Here is a 22,598-nt window from a genome sequence, read left to right on the forward strand (position 1 = left end):
CTTGACTGCAATACGCACAGAATGCTTGTTATTCTATGGTTAGTCAGCACTTCGGTGTTGACATGAATTATATGGTCATTTTGTTTTTAAATAAATTTACTGTTTGCAAAAGTATGAATTATTCTACTTACTTAGGATTTTCTTATCCCAGGCATAGACAATCTTAGCCGTATTTGGAACACTTTTTTGGAATTTTGGGTCATTCATGCTCTTTAACTGTATACTTGTTTGGCTTTCTGACTATTTTGATCTGAGTGTCACTGTTGAGTCTTATGATTACCAAACGCGCGTCTGGCGTATTACATTATAAGCTTGGTACCTATGTTAACTATTATCACTGTATTGTTTTTTTAATTTGTGTATTTCTTTGTCCCAAATGTTCTTGCAGTTATTATACCCCGCTTTGAAAAGGGGGTATACTGTTTTGCCTCTGTCTGTCAATCCGTCAGTCCTTCTGTTCCATGAATATTTTCGTCGCATTTTTTTCAGGAACTACTTGACAAGGATTTCTGAAATTTTTGTTTCAGGGTTTATATAAGTCAGTAATACCGTGTGATGCATCAGATTCATCACTAAACAACTTCATGTTTACCGAAATATTGCGGCGGGGGTATCATCAGTGAGCAGTAGCTGGCAGTTTTTCTTGTTTGTACTGCAGTCCTGTCATTGTCATGTAATGTTGTCTACTTACTAACTTATATTTCACATCGCCATAAAAGTGCAAGATTTGGCTAGCCATAAAACCTGAGGATCAACCCACTATTTTTCTTAAAATGTCCTGTACCAAGTCAGGAAAATGGCAGTTGTTATCTTATAGTTCGTTTTTCTCTCGATCGAGTTTATGACTTTTGAACACCAGTATACTACTGTTCCCTTTATTTCAAAAAGATGAAATCAACTAATGACTGTCAAACGACTTATTGTATATAGGAGTTATTGCCCTTAATGGACAAATGTTACCATTTTTGCCGATTGTCTTGAAAATTATATTAGATAAAGATATACTTTATAGAGGGTGATAAAGATTTATTTTCGTGCAACGTATTTTGCCATTTTTATTTCACGTTCAGCCGTGAAAAAGGTTCGTTATTCACCGTGTTTCGTAAAATCGGTAAAAACATCGACGTGCAATGTACTGGCCTGACCAGTGAGTGTTACCAAGACGACTGGGTTTAAGTAAAGATAAAACAATCAGGAGCTGACTTTTATTTCACTACCAATCCAAATGGTGAAAAACTGAAAATACAAATATAAATACAATTTTACAATGTGTTCAATGATGATTAAAGTCCATTAAAAATACGGATAAACAGTTCGTAGATATATAAAGCTGTTAAAGTTCTTTATAATAATAAAAATATGAATATTCTTGCACACGTCGGGTTCTGTCTTGAATTAAATCGTGTAATCGCAGATACGAACAGTTTGAACGGTGAAATGTTCATAGTTTCTTTATAACATAGAGAAATATATTAAAACAGTTCATCGCTAATGTAAAGACATAATTTGTAATGTTTTAAAGGTAACTCACGCTGTGGTTAGCCACGAATTGTTCTTTTGGACAACGTGTCCGCTGAATGTTCTTTGCAGTTGTGCACACGACTCGCTGAGCAGTTTTCTCATTAGAAGAAAGGGGAAAGTAACGCGGATTCCTACACTGTCCTTTATAAAACTCCTAAAACTGGCGCACATAAAGAGATGTACGGAATGAAACGTTAACAATATAAAATGATGATCACATGAAGAATAAATGATGAATGAGTTTCAGAATACTCCCCGTCTGAGGTCTATCTGACATCACTATTCCATTATCGAAAACAAATAAAATGTTAAATATATAACAACAGTACAAATATTCACTTATAAGTAGTCCAACGGGAGGCTGGGTATTTCACAGCTTCTATCCTAGATATGGCGGTGTTTCCGACGAGATCGCGGCGATCTAAGATCCAACTCCATGGCTGTAGTTCTGATGGAAGAATCTCCTTTCGACACGGATATGCGATCTAACGAGGACGTCTTGAGAGACGGATGCTTTCCTTGACGTTTACGGCGTACATTAGACCATCCGGTACCATGTTCCTTTTCTCTGTGACTTAAGTTGGAATTGGTTATTCTGCTTTCCTCTTGTCCTTGAGTATTCAAAGGCGAATTGAAGCTTTCCATGGGAATTGAATGTTTACGGATGTACTTTTCTTTGTCGGCATTCACTTTTGGTGGCGTTGCTTCCGAGGTGAACTTTTCGGCTTCTGCAAATCTGACGATTGAAGTCGCTGATTTCATTTTCGGTTGCCCATGTAAACGGGGATAAAGTTTAGACGAATCAGTTTGAATTTCATTTGACTGGGTGTTGGTTTTATTACACTCAGGTAATTTCTTTGTATGTGGTTTCACAACACTGCAAGTTGGATTTGATTCCTTTTTAGTGAGTTCAAGGTGAACATGTTGCTTATCGGAGCGTATTTCTCCAACGATTATCCAACCCAGGTTTAACTTTTGCGCAAATGGAGCCTTTGGTGGTCCTAGACGTTGATCAAGGACATGATGTGCCTCTATAAGGTCTCTTCCAATGAGCAATAGGATTTTGCATTTTCCATCAATCGGGAGAATATGTTTTTGTAGTTCTTGCAAGTGTTGATATTGCAATATATCCTCAGGTGTAGCAATTTCGTTCCGATTATTGGGAATGTTATCGCATTCAATCAGTTCAGGCAGATTGAAACTAGTATTGTCTTGTACAGACTTCACGACAAAGCCGTTTCCTCGTTTACCGGAAGTAACCTTGCTGCCGGAGCATGTGGATAACAAATAATCTTTTGTTTCTGCTTGTACGTTGAATAGGCTGAAGAATTCAGGAGCCATGAGAGACCATTGGCTTTGGTCGTCAATAATTGCATACATGCGAATTACTTTGTCCTGATTATCTTTGTGAAAGAAATTCACAGGAAGTATCTTGGCACAAGATTTACTGCTGTTGCCGTCTTTGGAGATATCTGTGCAAGTTGAACTAACAGAGGTTAGCTTGGTTTCAGCTAACTCAAGTTGCTCCCCGCCGTCGACTGATCTAGGCGGTGAAGGCGGTGCACCTTTGGTTTGGTACACTCGATTAATGTGTAATGCGGTGGTGTGTTGTTTACTTCCGCATTCATTGCAACTGATACTCGCGTTGCAATCACGACTTCTGTGCATAGTCGAATCACAGCATTTGTAACAAAGATTGTTTTGCCTCAACAGTTCCTTGCGTTCCTCTATAGTTTTGGCTCGGAATGCTCGGCATTCATTCAAGGTATGCTTTGTAGTGTGTAGGATACACAGACCTTGTTGTTGACTGCTGTCTTCAGTTTGCTGTTCAACACCTGTCTTATGGACGTTGACTTTAGAGTACGTCTGAGGTGTGAACCTTGGCGTAGCGTCTTTTGTATTTGGTGTTACCTTTGAACCAAAGATGAACCCAGGATCGTTCTTAATTTTGCTCATTTCCCTGATGAAGGCAGAAAATTCTGTAAAAGGTGGAAAGGCAACTTCATATTTAGACTTGTATCTTGAAGCCCTTGTTATCCACTTTTCTTGGAGTCCGTATGGTAGTTTTTCCACAATAGGATTTACCCCCTTTGACGAGTCGAAGTAAGCTAGCAAACATCCCAGCTTGGGATTTTCTTTGTGATACTCTATTTCTGAGATAATGTCTGACAAATCGTAAAGGAGTGAGTTGTCTTTATTTGTCAGTGTTGGAAAGTTGTCAAGTTTGTTGACGAGAGACGTCTGCAACATTATTGGAGCACCATATCGATCGTCCAGTCTTTCCCATAATCTGTGTAGGCCTCTTGTTGGGTTGTTGGCATTTGATGCCCTTATACTCATGGCATGTTTACCTGACTCTGGAGCAATAAGTAGGTCTATCTGTTCTGAGTCTGAAACTTGTAGTTCGTCTATGACATTTTTAAAGCTGGCTTTCCATGTATGAAATGATTCTGCCTGGTCGTTAAAGCTTGTTAGCCGGGAGAACAGCAAGTCCTTGCGAAGGAGAAATCTGGTTATCTCTAACGTAGGATTGTTTTGCTGCAGGTGTGCAGAAGGGGTCTCTTCTATTATAGCTCCTTGTCTTAGGTGTGAGACAGGGATCTCTTCTATAATGCCTTGATTTTGCTGTGAGACAGGGATCTTTGCTGAAACGCCCTGTTTTCCTATTGCAGTTACTGTTCCCAGATCTGGGAATACATTAACATCTGGTGACTTAGCACGTGTAGGCAAGACCTCAGGTGTTTGTGGTGGCAAGTTCAGTGCCACAGATGGCACGAACGCTGGTGCTTCATGTCTCAGCTCAATTTTAACAGGAATTTGTTCTTTCTTTTGAGGTCCTGTTACTTCCTTTACAACAGTTGATACAGGAAGTTTATTGACGAAATCTTGCACACGCTTGAGAGGGTCTTCCGTTTCGTCAGGGAGATCACTAACTGCTTGGCTGCCATCGTTTTCCAGGATACGAGCCTCGGCGTCTGCGGCTGCAGCTTCTCTTTTTGCTTCGAGAATGTTCATAGCGGCCTTAAGTTCGGCTTTTTCTCGGACCGCACGTGCAGCTTCCTGTTCTATTTGAGTTTTCCTGCGAACGGCCTCCTGTTCTTTTTTAGCTTTGATGTGCTCTTCCTCCTGTTCAATTCGAGCTTTTAGGTGAGCAGCCTCCAGTTCCATTTGAGCTTTCATGTGTGCAGCCTCGGCAATTTTACGCGTGGCCTCTTGTTCCGCTTCAGCTTTTCTACGTGTGGCCTCTTGTTCCGCTTCAGCTTTCCTACGTGTGGCCTCTTGTTTTGCACGGATGGCTTCTTGTTCCATTTCGGCCTTGATTTCTGTTTGTCTGTATAGGGTTTGTTCCTGTAAAACGGCCTCCTGCTTTAGGAGGACAGCTTCTTGCTCGGCAAAGGCTATCTTTGATCTAGCGGACTCTGCCTTGGCACGCTTTCTCCTTGCTAGGCTCGACATGTCGGAGGCGTGTGAGCTCCCACTGTGCGAGGTGGTCTTTCCCTTAGATGTCCTCGTTTTTGTTGATTTAGCCTTTGTCAAGGTAAGGCGATGCTCGTGCAAAGTTTCAATTGCCAGTTCGACTTTAGACATTCGGATATCCGTTGAGAATTTGCACGCATCAATGTCTTGAAGGCTGTCTAATGTTTTTGTATTTTTCAGAAATGTCAAGTACTCGTCTGTGAGCCTGCGATACTTAGTACAGGCTTGTACAATTTTATCTTGTGCTGTTAACAATTGCTGGAGGTCGTTGGGAGGCTTGGCCGTTTCTAATAACTGAGAGTCTAGGTCTGACCATAGGGCCTCTAAGTCGTGATAGAACTTGTCACGTTTTTCTATAAAGGCTCCCTGTCCCTTTTCGGTAAGTTCACGCACTCGCCTAGTCTCGGCATTTTCATCTACATTTGTTGTTTTAGACGGATTTTGTAATAATTCTAGATCTGGGACATTTCCCTCTGGGGGCTGAACCTCTTCTTGCTGTTCCGCGTGACTGGGATCCATGATGTAAATCGGCAATGTTTGTTCAACGGTGTTGGTTTGCTGCCGAGTACACACAAGATATGTAGTCCACTGTCAGTGTAAAGGTATGTACGTATGTACGTTGCTACGTTGTCGTTGAAACTACGTTGTTGGTCTGTTGACTGTCGTGGAGTGGCGTACGTTATCCAAGAAAAACAACAGGCAAGTTGTAGCTTTTTCACTGTACTGGCCTGACCAGTGAGTGTAACCAAGACGACTGGGTTTAAGTAAAGATAAAACAATCAGGAGCTGACTTTTATTTCACTACCAATCCAAATGGTGAAAAACTGAAAATACAAATATAAATACAATTTTACAATGTGTTCAATGATGATTAAAGTCCATTAAAAATACGGATAAACAGTTCGTAGATATATAAAGCTGTTAAAGTTCTTTATAATAATAAAAATATGAATATTCTTGCACACGTCGGGTTCTTCTTCTTCTTCTTCTTCCAGGTAAGGAACCGAATTCAAATCTTGAATGTATGAGGTCCCGCGAAAACTAACGCAATGTCGGACAACACAGAAAGTTTTCTCTTGGCTATTTACAGGATAAAACGTTCTCTATATATATACAAATAAAACTATTTACAGGATGTTACTGTCTAAATTTTAACAGAGCATGCCTTCAGGGCAGCTCTGAATCCATCAACTGTGTCAGCTGATGTTGCGGATGTTGGCAGTTGGTTCCAGTCTGTAATGGTCCTTGGAAAAAATGATTGTCCGAAGGCATCTGTTGTGGCCCTTTCTTGGAAGAAGCGGTTTTTACCTCTGGTCCGGCTATCGTTTGGCGTTAGATATTGGTGCCTATCTATGTCTATCAGATCATGTTGGATTTTGAATAGCATGCATAGCCTATTTTGTTTCCTGCGGTCTTCAAGGCTTTCCCATTTCAAAGATGTTACCATTTTTGTTACACAGCCAGGTGTGCGGTCTGTGTAGTTGTTGTTAACAAATCTAGCGGCTCTTTTCTGTACCTGCTCGATTGCTTTTATTTTAGCCTGTTTCGTAGGATCCCATACTGTGCTAGCATACTCAACTGAAGGTCTTACTATTGTTGAATATGCTGCTGCTTTGACCGAATTAGTGCAATCTTTTAGGTTACGTCGTATGAAGCCTAGTGTTTTGTTTCCTTTTCCCACTATGTTGTCGATGTGTCTGTCCCAGGTTATATTATTGCTGATAGTAACTCCCAGGTATTTACTAGCTTCAACGGTGTCCAGTGTGTGTCCGTGTAATTTGTAATTAGTTGGTATTACAGGACGGTTCTTGGGTTGTATTCTAATTACAATGCATTTTTTTGCATTGAAGCTCATCTGCCACTTATCTTCCCAATCCTCTAATGATGTGAGATCTTTTTGCAGTAGGTCACTTTCTGCTTGGTTACTGATAGTTCGATAGAGGAGGCTGTCGTCTGCAAAAAGTTTGGTCTCTGATGATGTTGCTGTTTCTGGCATGTCGTTTATGTAGGCCAGGAACAGTAGGGGTCCAAGGACTGTTCCTTGAGGAACACCAGAGAGTACTGGTACTTGTTCAGAGACAGCTCCTTCTAGAATAACGCTTTGCATTCTGTTTTGTAGGAATGATCTTATCCACCTGTTTGCTTTAGGATTTACTCCGTAGTACTCAAGATTATGTAGTAGGCGATGGTGTGGCACTTTATCAAACGCTTTAGCAAAATCTAGTAGTATGATATCTACCTGGCTGTTACCTTTTAATTTCGATGCAATATCATGAATGGTGATGATGAGTTGGGATTCGCAAGATCGTCGTTTGCGGAATCCATGCTGTGCATTTGTGAGAATTTTGTATTTGTCGAAATGGTCCATTACGCTGCTGTGTACAATGTGTTCTAGGACTTTGCATGTAATGGAGGTAAGTGATACAGGCCTGTAATTTGATGCCAAGTGTCTTTCATCCTTTTTGAAGAGTGTGACTACATTTGCATCTTTCCAATCTTGAGGGACTTCTCCGGTGTTGAGGGATGCTTGGTACAGTTCTGTAAGAATTGGAGCAAGTTGGTCTGCTGCTGTCTTTAGTATACAGGATGGTATAGCATCTGGTCCAGTAGCCTTATGTGGTTTCAGGTTCTTCAATAATTTATGAACTCCTTTTACATTGATTTGTATGTCAGCCATGGTGGTATATGGACTTTTCCCTTTATTTGGGAAGTTGTTCAGGTTCTCTTTTGTAAATACGGACTGGAATTGGTCGTTAAGGATATTAGCTTTGCTTTTGTTGTCGCTTTGGAGGAATCCCATTTTGTTCTTCAATGGTGCTACTCCTGTCCATTCCTGACCTTTGCTTTTAATATAGGACCAGAATTTCTTGGAGTTGTCCTTGTAGTTGGAGCTGACTTCTTCCATGTATTTCTTATTGGCTTGTCGTATTTCCCATTGTACTTCTTGTCGTAGTCTCTTGTATCTGTCATGGTCTCTTTTCTTTTTGGTTTTCCTAGCTTTCTTGTGCGCTTTTTGTTTTTGGTTGATTTTGCGTCTTATTGCTGTGTTCATCCATGGGTGGGTGTGTCTACCTTGAGTCATTTTTGTTGGTACTCGCTTCTCAATGGTTTTTTGAATTTCTGATTTGAAGCTTTGCCACATGGATTCTACAGTTCTGTTGCAGGTGCTTTTAAAGGATGTCTTGAATGTTTCGAGATCTTCCTTTATCTTATATATATCTGCTTTTTTCCACAGGTATATCTTTCTTTTAACTGGTTTGGGTTTTAAAGGTTTACATGCTATATCAAGTAAGACGATGACATGGTCGCTGTTTCCTATTGATGGTAATGGTTTACATCTTAGTTTGAATGATGGATGAGTGGTAAGTATTAAATCCAAGGTGTTTTCTTTACGTGTTGGGAAATCTACGATTTGTTCTAAACCATTATCAGCTACGGTGTCTAAAAAAGCTTGACTGGTTCTTGTGGGGTACTGTCTATGTGTGATGGTCTGTTCTTGCCAATTTATATCTGGTAGGTTGAAGTCACCTCCAATCAAGAAGATGTTTTTTTGATGTTTTGATTTGATGGTACTTATTTCCTCTTTAACTGTATTAAGGTAGGTGTCATCCGTTTTATCTGGAGGGCGATAAAATGCACCAATAAGCATTTTCTTTTTTCCTTCTAAGGCGATTGTATTCTGTCTTGAATTAAATCGTGTAATCGCAGATACGAACAGTTTGAACGGTGAAATGTTCATAGTTTCTTTATAACATAGAGAAATATATTAAAACAGTTCATCGCTAATGTAAAGACATAATTTGTAATGTTTTAAAGGTAACTCACGCTGTGGTTAGCCACGAATTGTTCTTTTGGACAACGTGTCCGCTGAATGTTCTTTGCAGTTGTGCACACGACTCGCTGAGCAGTTTTCTCATTAGAAGAAAGGGGAAAGTAACGCGGATTCCTACACTGTCCTTTATAAAACTCCTAAAACTGGCGCACATAAAGAGATGTACGGAATGAAACGTTAACAATATAAAATGATGATCACATGAAGAATAAATGATGAATGAGTTCCAGAATATGCAAGATTTTTTAATTATTCGTTCATCGTGTAATGGCATTTTTATTTCACATTCTTCCGTTCAGATCCCCCCCCTTTTTACGACCCTCTTTATATATAAAAAAAAAAATGATCAGAAAGTCATGTCAAGCAAGGAGGGTTGTCTCATTGACACCCATTATACCACCTTTTCTTATTTATAACTTGATCTTCAAATACTAATAGTACATCATCATAGTCAAAATTGACAGACAACTACACAGTGGAGTTTTTGTCCCTTAATGCTTTTTATGCCTAATATTTGAAGAAACTACAATAGAGAGGGCCCTCATGGGGTTTTTGATTATGTGATTACTTGGCCGTTTTTTTAATGATTATTTGATTATTAAGCCAAATATTTCATGATTATTTGATTACCTAGGACTGTATTTTTAGTTTATGATTATTTGATTACTAAAGATAAGCAAATATTTAATGATTATGTGATTATATTGGCAACAAAAATGGTGATTATGTGATTACTAGGACCCCCCCCCCCCCATGAGGGGCCTCAATAGATACTAGTAGATAGAAACTTACATTAGCAATATCAACCAGACACGATCTGTAAAGAAAGGAAAACTTTTACAATCAACTTGAGCAAAGTTCGTCAACAAAAACTTTCTAAAAAGTTGTTTTGAATAAAAGAAATTCAAATACAGCAAATTCAAATACAGCAAATTCAAATACCCCTGTCATCCTGGACGAAAATAAGAAATTAAGCTGTCCAGTGGAAATAATGAAGCTTTTGCAAAATACTATGCGCAATTAGCAACTCCTCAAGGCATTGATCAAGTTGATATGAAGATTATTTTCAAATGTGTCAACTCCGTTGTAAAACAATCTAATTAAAGTATTGATCTCTGATTACGTTATACTACATACGAGCTCATATGTAGTATAACGTAATCATAGATCAATGTTTTAATTAGATTGGTTGTAAAATGATGAAATAATCACACTAAAATCTAAAGGAATGTATTGAATTCACATAAATCGAAATTTTAACCGGCGGCTATTCAAAATTTTAAAAAATAGGGGTAAAGCTGGTGACAAATATGGCCCGGATGCTGTCAACAACTATTCATATGAACATCAATACACAATTCATCCAACAAAAAGTGTATTATTAAAACAAAACATAACTTCATCAAATAAGAAAGGACTCGCCTTTATCAGCATGGGAATTAGGGGAAAGGAATTTAACAACATCTGGCCGAGCCATTCATCAAAGGACTATTAACTAGATCATCAAAAAACGAAAATATATTCTGAAATATTGAAGAGATAATAAGCCTTGCAGGAAGAACATCGTACTATTGATGAAAACTGGGGTGCGTGGCACAAATGGATTAAAACCCCGCATTCCCTATGATATATAAAATTAACAATTACAGGTCGCCGCACAACCTTCAACAATGAGCAAAACTAATGCAGCATAGTCAGCTATAAAAGGTCTCGAAATGACAATGTGAAACAATTCAAAGGAGAAAAATAACAGGCTTATTTATGTACAAAAAATAAAGAAAAACGAATATGTAACACATAAACAAACGACAACCACTGAATTACAGGTTCTTTATATCATGTTCTCAGATATCATCTCCCAATTTAAAAAAATCACGAAAAATTGAACCTATTATGTGTTGCTCTCCTAGCTATAAAATGTATTCAAATGATCAAAGATGTGGAACATATTCTATCATAATCATTTGGTAACTAATGCAATTAGTGTCTCTTCCATGCCTGTCTTGAACATAAAAACTAAACTAAATATAAAATAAACAATACTCCTAATGCTCCGGTTGGTTGTCATTGTGCAACACAGTTAATAACACATATAGGAAAATCATAGAACTACATTTATCATAAAACACTGTCAAACATCCAAACATACTATCCACACTCATCTGTGTCCACACTTGTATATACAAAATATATATTTTGCCACGTCTATAGAGGTGCTTCAATTCCGTCTACAAATAAATCAAGGTACATTTTTAAAAAGAACCGAATCTGTTCTACAGCAATATAATCTATCAACAATAGAAGAACTCTGGAATAATACACCTTCAAAATTTAGCTGGAAGCATACAGTAAGATCTTCAATCTCAGAATCGTTTTTGGAACGATAAATTTAGGACTGAAATAGCCTAAACAAGAATGTGTCCCAAGTACACGGATGCCCCACTCGCACTGTCATTTTCTATGTTCAGTAAACCGTGAAATTGGTATAAAAACTCTAATTTGGCATCAAAATTAGAAAGATTATCATAAGGAACATGTGTACTAAGTTTCAAGTGGAGTAGACTTCAACTTTATCAAAAACAACCTCGACCAAAATATTTAACCTGAAGCGGGACGAACGAACGGACGGACGAACAGACGAACGAACGGTCGGACGAACGGACGGACGAACGGACCCACAGACCAGATAACATAATGCCCCTCTACTATCGTAGATGGGGCATAAAAAATCAACATGTAATCGTCTAGATACTAACTCAATTATAAATATCCGAGGTGAAACGAAACGAGCTATAGTCAAGGCAAGAATTCTAAATGGAACCTATAAATGTTACAATCAAATTAAGCAAAATTTGGTATCGACAATGTAGACGCAACTTGCCCTATTTGTCGTATTGAAGATAAAAGTTTCATATATTTCATTAATTACCAGATGTCCGGCTTTTAAAGGAATTCGTAGAAATCATATTTGTTTTCTATATCTCGTAGATGTTGCCCCTTCAACTACTTAGACATAATAAGATACTGAAAAATCCTAAAAGAAAAATGTAATTTCAATCTATTACTTATGCAGAAGAAGGATTACCTGGAAAAAACAGGTCAAATTAGAAGAAACAAAAATGTGTCTATAGTACACGGATGCCCCACTCGCACTATAATTTTCTATGTTCAGTGAACCGTGAAATTGTGATAAAAACTCTAATTTGGCATTTAGATTAGAAAGATCATATCATAAGGAACATGTATACTAAGTTTCAAGTTGATTGGATTTCAACCTCATCAAAAACTACCTTGACCAAAAACTTTAACCTGAAATTTGCTATATCATTTTCTACGTTGAGTGAACCGTGAGATTTGTGTATAAACTCTTATTTGGCATTTAAATTAGAAAGATCATACCATAGGGAACCTGTATACTAAGTTTCAAGTTGATTTGACTTCAGCCTCATCAAAAACTACCTTGCAAATTGACCAAAAACTTTAACCTGAAATTTGCACTTTCATTTTCTATTTTCAGTGAACCGTGTAATTGGGATCAAAACTCTAATTTTGCATTTAAATTATAAAGATCATATCATAGGGCACATGTGTACTAAGTTTCAAGTTGATTGGACTTCAACTTCATCAAAAACTACATTGACCAAAAACTTTAACCTGAAGCGAGACGGATCGACGGACTAACGGAAGGACCAACGAACAGACGAACGGGCGCTCAGACCAGAAAACATAATGCCCCTCTACTATCGTAGGGCATAAAAAAAACTCTTAAAACTTTATTTTCTAACCATGTTGTTGCAAAAAAAGTCATAAAACATTTGTTTAGCGTACAACTTTTCAGTGGGACGAGTTGGCAAGGTACGAGTTTTTAATGGTACGAGTTAACTTGCTTCTGTAATACCTCAAATCTACTTTCGTTTTGAAATATATATCCTGTATGGTTGATTTGCATAGACTATAGTGTATAAGATTAGTGTATACATGGTATATAGGGCTAATGATTATTTTTTTATAATACTTATACTGTAAAAACACTTTTTAAAAATATTTTCCCTTTATGTATTACCATATTAATTGCTGACAGTCCTATGAAAGACATAGAATTTATTCTTTATTTTCAGATTGGTGTGCTATACAATATTGAATAGATATAGGAAGATTTGGTATGAGTGCCAATGAGACAACTCTCCATCCAAATAACAATTTATAAAAGTAAACAATTATAGGTCAATGTACGGCCTTCAACACAGAGCCTTGGCTCACACCGAACAACAAGCTATAAAGGGCCCCAAAATTACTAGTGTAAAACCATTCAAACAGGAAAACCAAAGGTTTAATCTAAAGAAAAAAAGAAATGAGAAACACGTATAAATTACATGAACAAACAACAACTAAAGTACATCAGATTCCTAACTCAGGACAGGTAAAAACATTTGCAGTGGGTTAAACGTTTTAATGGCGTACAATGGGAGGCAACTCTCATTGTACCTAATTGATAACGCTGTGTACTAGATTTGCCTCCCCTTGTTGCGACATCAGATGGTTAGTTAGCATGTTGTTTTAGCAAAGAGCATGTTCCAGCCACATTTTATTATGTATTTGATTATTTTTTTGTATTTGATGACAATGCGATGGAAAATAAGAGAACTAGGAAACCTCCAGCTTATCTAAAGGATTTCACTTTACCTTCTTTTGATATGCAGAACGAGTTTGCATCAGTTTACGAAGTTGGAGATTTAACCTCTGAACACGTGGTTCAACATGAGACTTTTGCACCAAAATCAGATAAAACAAGTGTTAGCGTTCATCCAAAAATTCTTACGTCTACAAACACGGTGAATGAACTGGATAAAACAATTGAAGAATTAACAATTCAGAACAAAATATTGGAACGGGATCTGTTGTTGGCTGAACAAAATGGCACCTTGTGGCTAAGAAAACTTTCGGTGTCGATAAAAAGACTTCATGTGATAAATCAGATAATGATAGGAATAATTGCCAAGCGAAAATTAAAGGTAAAGATTTTCCATATCTATTGTTCAAAGACAAACAAAAACGTAAAGCAGTTTCGGGTGAAGCAAGGGCCGCTAAGGATCGGGTAAAATACGATGTGCCATGGCCACATGAACATGCCCAAACCAAATCATTGAGTTATTCTGATGAAGACTTCGGATTCGTACAGTTAGTTAGAGGTGAACTATTTATTATGCACAACATAGAAGAACAAGCCATTTCAATGCTAAGACAAAAGCATTTAATTAATCTGTTATATCTTGCCGAAAAATATCCTTTTACCGAGATTAAGGATTTTCATGCCGAAGTTTTGCGTTCGGTGGAAAGGGGTCACACACATTGGTCTCATACGTTTTCAGAAGAACAAGGCCGCACTCTCGTCTCCGCCCTTAAAATGGACCTTAGAGGAAGAACTGAACGATAATAATCGCAATCCAATTTGCTGCTCCTTCCAAGCAGCAACTAGCCATTCTGTGGATCAATTTGGAGACTATTGAGATGACAAATTATTGCATATATCGCTAATATTATAATTTTTTAAAATTTTTATAATACATATTAATGATGATATTGTGAAACCTCCTGCTATGTCAGGTGTGATTGCTTCCCCTGTTGTTGTTTTTTTTTTTTTCAGGTGTGTACTATATTTATGAGTAACAACTCAAATATTTTGATATTATTTTTTAACCCCCCTGCAGTGTCAGGTGTGATTGCTTCCCCTGTTTTTTTCAGGTGTGTACTATACTTATGAGTAACAACTCAAATATTATGATATTATTTTTAAACCCCCTGCTATGCCAGGTGTGATTGCTTCCCGTTTTTTTTTCAGGTGTGTACTATATTTATGAGTAACAACTCGAAATATTATGATATTATTTTTAACCCCCTGCAGTGTCAGGTGTGATTACTTCCCCTGAATATTCAGGTGTGTACTATATTTTAAGAGAGAGATCATATTCCCCTGCTAATACGGTCGTGTTTTTGTGTGATAACTCTGAATATCATAATTTTGCAAAACTCTTGCAGTGACAGGTGTGATTGCTTCCCCTGTTTTTCAGGTGTGTACTTTTTGATATAATACAGATAATATTCCCCTGCAGATGCGGGCGTGTTACTGTGTATGATTATCCCCAAGTTCATTTTGAATATCTTTGAGGCAGATATGTTTAGTAATATTATTATTTTTTTTTATTTTTTTTTGTTTTTTTTTGTTTCTTGCATTATAAGCGAGTTATAAGTTCACCTAGACTAAGCAGTGTTTAATAGTGTGATCACTAGTGCCATGATTGTGTAGTGTAGAAGTCCCCCCTTTCCCTCCACTGTATTTACAAGGGTGTCTATTTATGACTGAAATTATCCATATTTTTTTTTTTTTTTAATGCCTTTATTATGCATGATGTAGCACTGATTTTGACACTGTTGTCAAAGATAATAATTACATGAATTACACATGAATTACAATGTTGTTGATGAAATTTTAGTTTTACATATTTGTTATTTGCTTGATTAACGAAATTATTATCATGTACAATGTCAAGCTGTATGAAGGGTATCCTTCTTCTATTGAATTGTCAGACTAAACAGGATCATGATTACACACATGTTTTTTTTGTTTTTTTTTCCTGTTTGGCGACTTCGTTTGGGTTAAGGTGCTTCATATTCACACTTGTTTATTGTTGCTTATTGATACCATGGTTGGTATAATTGTATATTATTGCATTATTATAATAAAGCACCTTTCGCCAAACACTATTAGTTGTCAATTGCGTACAATGGGAGGCAACTCTCATTGTACCTAATTGATAACGCCGTGTACTAGATTTGCCTCCCCTTGTTGCGACATCCGATGTTTAGTTAGCATGTGGTTTTAGCAAGAGCATGTTCCAGCCACATTTTATTATGTATTTGATTATTTTTTTTTTCCTTTCCTTATAATTTATATTTAATCTTACCCAGATTGGGTTAAGGTGCTTCATATTCACACTTGTTCATTGTTGCTTATTGATACCATGTTTGGTATAATTGTATATTATTGCATTATTATAATAAAGCACCTTTCGCTAAACACTATTAGTTGTCAATTGTACCAAACCTTCTCCCTTTTTCTGAAACATTTACATCTACATCTACATTCTACATTGATCTGTCAAACTTGACCAATACTCAACGCTTCCGGTGGATGCAAGAAAAAGAGTAATTTTGTAAGATAACCAAAGAATATACAAGCGAGTATAAAGTATAAAAAAATAAAAATAATAATAAAGCAATGTATAAAAGAAAAGGGGGGTTCCCATTTGCTTTTCATTCATCTGGCCTGAACCAATCCGGCTTCCGTGGCGGTACCAGGGAAAATAATCCCAGCCGGCACAGCTCCAGTCCATCATTTGACTTACTTGGCAAATGGGCATGATGGGGGACTGCACAGATTAGATAGAAAGTGTAGAAAGCTCCCTTTTGAAAGATACCAAGGAGGGTAGCCTCATCTATAGTTGCTGGTAGTGGGTTCCAAACTGTCACTGTTCTTGTGAAAAAACTGTATTTGTAGCCGTTAGTCTTGGTTGAATATTGCGGAAACTTCTTGGTATGTGATGATCTTGTTCTCGATGACATTGGTTTTAAGTACATGTCGCATAATATGTCCACAAGATCATCAACCACTTTGTAGAGTAATGTAAGTTGTAATTTAACTCTTCTGTTTTCCAATGATTCCCAGTCTAGTTCTTCTAGCATGCTGCCCACACTACTGGTGTTTCTATAGGGGTTGGTGGCATAACAGTAATATAACATCACAACATAGAAAAACATACGATAAAATATCAATTGGTTTGAATGGTTTTACATTACTAATTTTTGGGGTCCTTTATAACTTGCTGTTCTATTTATCATTGTTTATATGATGGTAATAAGCATCCCATATTAGAATTAATTTGCTTTCTTAAACATATTAAAAGTCAACACCTTATTCAGTCTGACGCCATTTCCAGATTTTAGTAAGATATGATTGTTATATGCACAAATCAAATTGTTTATTGAATACTTTATTATGGCTCTTAGAATTTTCATAATAATACAATCTTATTTGCAAATCCATATCATAATAATCTGATTTCATTATATTAGTGGAATCTGTTTTGAGTGACTGAAATTGAAAATGTATAACATAACAATTTTTTGGTTTTCTGCACAAAGAAACAAAATCATGGTGACAAAACAACTCACCTCCTAAAAATTGTGCTTTCATGTTACTACAAATAGTTGACTTTTGCATTGCCATTCTTTAGAATTACATCCAATATTTTGAACTAGTGAAAAATTCAAAATTTTATATTGACAAATGATTGACACATCATTTCATGTTAAAGATACTTTCGATACCTATCCTGTAATTCTCTAGTGTATATAATATTTATATATATATTTTAATGAATCTTTCAGATGACATGACTAAATATGGACAAGAATCACAGAAAGGCTTTAACTCAGTGTAGATCAAAGATTGTCAGTGATCTGTCACCAGACAATGAATTCTGGGACAAAATTGCTGAGCAGGAGATTTTTACTCCTCTTATGTTAGAGTACATCCAGGTATAATATATATTTATATAACAATTTCAATAATGTGGTGAGGTTAAACATGCTTTTGGAGAGTTAAAAAATCCGCCTAAACAGAAAAATGAATGAGTGATCTCCTGTTGTACTGTTACACTGCTGTTCTAGGTTACTGTGCCAGTTTGGAGTCAGCATGTATGTATGTGCCTGTCCTTGGTCAGGATCTTGTAATTCAGTGGTTGTCATTTGTTGCTGTGCTATATCATTATGCAGTTAAGCTGCATTATGCGAGCACCCTAGATTTGTGTTCTACCCAATAAATGCTTAAATACTTGCCATTGTTATTATCTAGCTCACTACTATGTTATATATAACTAATTGAACACTTTTTTAATACTTTTTATTCTGGATTACAGAAAATATGACCAGAAAAACCTTAAATTATCGTCGATTTATCCAAAAGTTTTAAAGTTACACATAGGAAGTAGTGCTTATTAAGAATCCTTGCGTAGTTTATTATGACTTGTGCTTTTAGCTAAGGTGTCAAAGAACAATTGTATGAAATATTTAATCGCCGAAAATCTCTTAAAACAAGTTGTTTAGATTTCCCAAATGACAAAAGTCGTAGGAATATTGTTTGTCATCAATACGTAGTACAACTACGTCAGTAGTCTATTATATAATAAGTTCAACTGTTCATGCTGTTGGCGGCAATTTCAAATTAAAGAAAAAGAAATTTTCGTAGCTTTTCAATTTGGAGGCAGGTGTGCAAATTAGCGGTGGTCCGAGGTCCGCGACCTTCCACTTTTGCAAGCGGAATTTCGAATAGGATAGTTGGTTTCTAGCTACGCCCGACGTAGTCACCTTCCACTTGAAAGAAAATAAGAAATTACTTTGCAAACCTTTTCACAATGTTCACCAAAGTCTCCAATTAAACGAGCTAAAAACTTATTTTTATCATTATTAGTCACGACAGCCTTGTTCATTTTGTTCAACCGCTAGCTTTATACAGAAAATCGCCGACAAATATTGCATAAATTCGATTAAAATCGTATCCGATTGACAAAAACAACATTGTAAACACATAACTTCTTCTTGTCTCCGTATGAGCCTCCTTTAAATAGGAGCACCACCATAGTTATGGCGTATAAAGGAGGACATTTGGAGCCTGTATCGGTACAGATTAATGTGAGCATTTGCCTACCCAATTCCCCAGCCAGGCCGTGATGGGTCTTATTACCAGAAAGTTAACCTTCCCAAAACATAAATACAATGCAATCAAATAAAACATACGAACTCACACACTCACCTGATTCGCTCAGTCCTCAAAGTATAAAAAGTGTATTTTTTTCTATGTATCAAATATCCTTTTTTAATATCTGTGTGTTTTGAATGGGAGAGGGTCACCCCGGATGCCCCACAAATGCCTTGGCAAAATACGTCTAAGGTAATAACGAGGAATCGGTTAGGACAAAATCTATCAAAACCGACACTACCAAATGCCCTGCTGTATCAAGGTAGAGGATGGCGGCCGTGAAGACAAAATTTTACAATATCGGATCCGATTCAGGAAGCGGATAAGGGTAATTCCGGGTTTGGCGATCATTTACAAAATAAATCCAAGCAGGTGAAAAATACATCTATGCATGGTAAATGAATATAAACACTAGAATTGCAAACCAAAAGATATATGTAAAAGAAAGAAAAAGCAGAAAAATGTTTTATTCAGAAACTCAAGATTACTTTTTGACAAATTTTGATTTATAAAATCCAATACAAAGTGACAGCTGGGAACAGTATATCTAACAATATACATGTTCATGGTCACAGTCTTAATTTTCTTTATAAATGATAAAGGATGATAATGCATGTGAGATGCTTTTAAAGTGTAAACATATTACTGCAATTTCGAAGGGTTATTTGTTTTTCTCAATTTTGAAGGGTCAATTAAAGTAGCTGAAAGTTTCTTTATTTTCACAAAAATGCAACTATATTATATATACCTTAATGTAAGTAAATCATTGATATATAGGTGGCATTCTTTGGGCCACTCTACCCTCTCCTGTTTGATAACTTGGAAACGGTCGAGCTCCTCACCCCTAAACCATATGAGGGGCAGATCCAGGATTTAAGTTAGGAGGGGTAAATTTAAATTTTTGCCGAGCAGAGCGAGGCTAAAAAAAAATTGAGGTAAAATTATCGGAACATTCTTTATTAAGCTGAGAACAACACATGCTTTGCAAATTTAAGGGGTGTGCAAGCCCGCAACCCTCCCCCTGTCTGAATCAGCCCCTGCATATATTCAAGTATAGGATAATATAATAAATTAAAAATGAAATATAGGGGGAGTCCCTGGAGTTACCGCACCCCCTCCTGTTTGAGAACTTGGAAACGGTCTAGATCCACACCCCTTAACCATATATATTCATGTTTGTGACAATATGAAAAATCAAATGAAATATAGGAAGAGTCGCTGGGGGTCACCCCACCCCTCCTGTTGTAGAATTTAAAAATGGTCGAGATCCCCACTCCTAAACCATATATATTCATGTATTGGACAGTATATCAAATCAGATGAAATATAGGGGGAGTCCCTTGAGTCACCCCACTCCCTCCTGTTTGAGAATTTGAAACCCATTGAGATCGCCACCCCTTAACCATATATATTCATGTACGGGACAATATAACAATTCAAATGAAAGATAGGGGGAGTCCCTGAGGTCACTGTTCACCCTCCTGTTTGAGAACTTGGAAATGGTCAAGATCCTTACCCCTAAACCATATATACTCATGTATGGGACAATATAACAAATCAAATGAAATATAGGGGAAGTCCCTGTGGTCACCCCAACCATCTTGTTTGAGAACTTGGAAACGGTCGAGATCCCCACACCAAAACAATATATATTCATGTATGGGCCAATTTAACTAATTAAATGAAATATAGTGGGAGTCCCTGGGGTCACCCTACCCCTCCTGTTTGAGAACTTGGAAACCAATGAGATCCCCACCCCAAACCATATATATTCATGTATGGGACAATATAACAAATAAAATGAAATGTAGGGGAAGTCCCTAGGGTCACCCTACCCCCAGTGGCGGATCCAGAAATTTTCATAAGTGGGGCCCCACTGACCGACCTAAGTGGGGCCCGCTCCAGTCACGCTTCAGTGATTCCCTATATAAGCAACCAATTTTTTTTCCCAAAAAGGGGGGGGGGCCTGCCCCTCTAAATCCTCTGCCTACCCCTACCTGTTTGAGAACTTGAAAACTGTTGAGATCCCCACCCCTAAATTATATGTATTCATATGTATGGGACAAAATAACAAATCATTTACATTTACTATGGGCAGGTCAGTCAGACCTCACCTTTGATCCCTGTTGTAGTGAACATTTGTCTGATTCGTGTCTCATAACTTTTGTGCTATAGAACACAAACTCAGTTTTCTTTCCAGGGAAACCAGTCCATTCATACTATTACATGTTCATACTAAGTCAAATTGAACTTCTAGCAGTCAAATAAAACCAAGGTTAACTGCAATCATTGGGAACTTGTAACACTGCAGACTCACCATAAAAAAAATATACTTTGATATATGCATTGCTTTTGAAACCTTGATAACATATAAATTATTTTCCTTAATAAATAAATCATTAGATAAACATGAATGTACTATATATGAATGTTTAATGTTGAGGCAACATTGGCACAGTTTTCATAATTACCGGGTTGCTTTGGTTTTTGGTTAACTGCCTTCAACGCTTACAGCGCTTTGATTTTTGTTTTTTTATGGTTTTGTACATAAATCAGACTGTTTTTTCTATTGAATCATTTGTCATATCGGGGCCTTTTAAAGCTGAATATGAGTTTGGCTCATTATTGGAGTATGTTAACTTTTATATAATTTAGTCTCTGGTAGAGAGTTTGGTCATTGGCAATTATAACACATCTACTTATTTTCATATTGGTAGAAAAGTACAACAATAGAATAGACTAAAAATCCGTTGAAAAGGGCCTTTTCAGATCATTACAAGGCATAAAAAACATGATAAACAAACAAACAATGACAATAGAGAAACCAAAATTTCAGTAACCCATAATTTGGTAAATGATACAATTATATGCATAACGGGATATAAGCATAAACATAAATATAAATAGATATACATGTATATAGCGACCATGATAATTGGATTTTTCTATGTCTGTTTGATTTCATGTTAAAAATTAAGTTACTCATTGTTTTTACCTGTATAAGAATAATTTTTGTGGATCAAATTAGTCATCTCAATGGTTCATCCTTGTTTCCCTTTCAATGTTAACATTCTTTTAATTTTAAAAGCTGAACACGACTAGTACATGTATATGCAACACCAATATTTAGCTTTGGGTTAAATTGAAGGTCACATGAATACAGATTCTATGAGGTCTAATTATTCACTTGATATATATTAAAACTGACTCCGAAAAGCAAATTATTATTTCATTAATGATTGAACAAAAAAAAAATCACATTTTAACATTTTTTTCTATATTTCTTAGCTCACACTCCATTGAATATTTAACAGATTTGTTATTTTTTTTAAATTTTATCTTTATAATATCATAAATGTGTTTCTTGTTAATTAGGCCAAAAATCCAAGACCAGAAAAAGTCCGACATTTATTAGATGATTTGTTACGGAGAGGTCCAGATGCTTTTGGGAAATTTTTGTATTGTTTAGACAATTCTGGACATGGACATTTGGCTGATGTTATCAGACGTAAGGAACAATTGATCCTTAATCCAAATAATAATCCCATTCTCCAAGAAGCACGATTCACTGGTAACATTAGAGGAACCAGTACAGGTTTCCAGACTACAGCTTCAAATAACCATGGTGACAGCTATCTGCTTCACAGTGTCTCAGCACAAACTATAAATGAACGAATTCCAATGGGACAATTTCCTCACAGCCAGTCAAATCCAAACATCACAAGTTCAGGAACACCAGTAACCTTTCCTAGTGATCAGTCAGCAAGTTCAGGAACACCAGTAACTTCACCCAGTGATGCATCATCAAGAAGCACCACATCATATCCAAGTACTAGTCTGCCTGGACAGAACAGCAGTAATAATGATATCAGTATGGAGAATGAACATGATGGGCTGACTTCTCAATGTAAGACTTTTGTATATTGTGGAATCATTATTATTTGTTGAATATTA

General features: G+C 36.7%; 2 protein-coding genes across 4 annotated transcripts in view; one reads left to right on the top strand and one right to left on the bottom strand.

The window, feature by feature from the left end:
- Nucleotides 1-22,598, top strand: part of LOC139501652 (caspase-6-like) — a 41,987-nt gene that overhangs the window by 5,164 nt on the left and 14,225 nt on the right. Inside the window, exons 1-3 of one of the 2 annotated variants that reach the window (XM_071290793.1) lie at nt 12,738-12,811; nt 17,276-17,425; nt 22,020-22,551. In XM_071290793.1, coding sequence (XP_071146894.1) covers nt 17,291-17,425; nt 22,020-22,551 — 667 coding nt within the window. In that variant the 5' untranslated portion in view covers nt 12,738-12,811; nt 17,276-17,290. Of the gene's footprint in view, nt 1-12,737; nt 12,812-17,275; nt 17,426-22,019; nt 22,552-22,598 lie in introns of those variants that run through there. The other variant, XM_071290794.1, reaches the window with a different exon arrangement.
- On the bottom strand, nt 1,192-9,057 carry LOC139501489 (uncharacterized). 2 transcript variants are annotated; one of them, XR_011658583.1, is made up of 3 exons: nt 8,824-9,057; nt 1,532-5,822; nt 1,192-1,236 (listed from the first exon to the last, which is right to left on the bottom strand). XR_011658583.1 is itself a non-coding variant. In XM_071290576.1 (2 exons), exon 2 carries the CDS (start codon nt 5,515-5,517, stop codon nt 1,906-1,908), a length of 3,612 nt encoding a protein of 1,203 aa, XP_071146677.1. In that variant the 5' UTR covers nt 5,518-5,822; nt 8,824-9,057; the 3' UTR covers nt 1,192-1,905. The 2 variants fall into 2 exon arrangements, 1 of the variants encoding a protein (XP_071146677.1); XM_071290576.1 differs by having other exon boundaries at nt 1,192-5,822.

The sequence above is a fragment of the Mytilus edulis genome, chromosome 13, assembly GCF_963676685.1.
Source record: "Mytilus edulis chromosome 13, xbMytEdul2.2, whole genome shotgun sequence".
NCBI lineage: Eukaryota > Metazoa > Mollusca > Bivalvia > Mytilida > Mytilidae > Mytilus > Mytilus edulis.

Bases quoted from the DNA above. Each gene is read 5' to 3' on its own strand.
- LOC139501489 (XM_071290576.1), bottom strand. From the start codon at position 5,517: ATGGATCCCAGTCACGCGGAACAGCAAGAAGAGGTTCAGCCCCCAGAG.